Raw genomic sequence first — 1,294 nt, 5'->3', positions numbered from 1 at the left:
CTGCCTCAAACCCAGAGTCCTGGCTTCTGCCACTGCGCAGCGGTGTTGCCTGTATTTGGGCTGCGTCCGGACTCATTTGGGCCCCGACCTTCTGCACTTAACACAATGTTTCTGAGCTTCATCTGCGTTGTTGGACGGATTGGACCTTGTTCTTTTTTACGACTGAGAATGAGTCCGTCGCAGGAATGTGCCGAGCTCGTTTATTCATTCTCACCCCGACGGACATTCGGGTTGTTTCCATTTCGGGGCCATCGGGAACCAGGCTGCCATAAATACGCCCGCAAGCACTTTCGTTTCTCTTGGGTAATACTGCTGTTTCTCTTGGGTAAACACCGCACGGTGGGGTTGCCGGGCCACGTGGCGAGTGTACGTCCGCAGGAAACCGCCCGCTCACAGCCCCCCAGCCCCCGCCACCATGGCAGTCGCCGACATCCTTGCCAACCTGAAGCGTTGTCGATGTTTTCCATCTCAGGCGTTGGAATAAACACTTCTGGACTCGTTACGGTTTTAATGTGCGTCTCCCTGATGATCAGTGACGTCGCGCGAAGTTTCACAGGTTTATCGGCTGCCTGTATCTCTCCTTTTGTAGTGTCTGTCCTAAAATATTTGCCCTTTTCGACTGGACTTTGGGCCACATATTGTTGACATATAGGAGCTCTCGACATCGCTGGACACGAGCCCTTTGTCACGTGTGTGTGCTGCGAATATTGTTTTTTCCCATCTGTTTGTTTTCTTAATGTCTTTTTGCAAGAGAAATTGTTCATTCTTATGAAATCCGATTTTAGGTTTTTTAAATCTATGATCTCATTCAGCTATATTTTCTAATAATTTTTTGTAGCTAATTCCTGCCTCCCAAGATGGAAGAAGGTGCTAGTCTCTTCCCCAAGGGGAAGTGCCTGGAGGACATCTCGCCTGTGGAGGACGGTAAGAAAGGTCTTTGCACGAATGGCGAGCACCTCAGCTGCAAGCAGGCGGAGGGCGTGCTTCATAGTCTCTTCCCTTTCTTCAGAGAGGCGTCTCTGAAACTGTCTTTTCTCAAAGAGGGATCTTGTATTTTTCCACTTTTAGTTGAAAGAAAGATAAATTGTGGCTGAGAATTTTGAAAGTGGCAAACCAGAGTTTTTTAGTTTCCAACATCTCTATTGAGAAATCTAATGCCATTTTTATCTCAGTCCTTTGAGAGCGACCTATTTTTGATGTTTTTTTTTTCCCCTCCCGGAAGCTTTAGATTTTTTTTTTTTTTTAATCTCTGATGGTCTAAAATTTTTCTAAGATTTACCTTTTGGGGGGCCAC

At 46.7% G+C, this 1,294-nt stretch overlaps 1 protein-coding gene across 1 annotated transcript in view; it reads left to right on the top strand.

Annotated features, from left to right (window-relative positions):
* The first annotated feature begins 857 nt into the window (after nt 1–857).
* Nucleotides 858–1,294, top strand: part of CFAP74 (cilia and flagella associated protein 74) — a 42,591-nt gene continuing 42,154 nt past the window's right edge. Inside the window, exon 1 of the mRNA XM_015589431.1 lies at nt 858–924. Coding sequence (XP_015444917.1) covers nt 858–924 — 67 coding nt within the window. The remainder of the gene's footprint in view (nt 925–1,294) is intronic.

This window comes from Pteropus alecto, unplaced genomic scaffold (genome assembly GCF_000325575.1).
Source record: "Pteropus alecto unplaced genomic scaffold, ASM32557v1 scaffold700, whole genome shotgun sequence".
NCBI lineage: Eukaryota > Metazoa > Chordata > Mammalia > Chiroptera > Pteropodidae > Pteropus > Pteropus alecto.
Note: the sequence above shows the minus strand (reverse complement) of the source record. Positions and strands in the feature narration are given on the sequence as shown.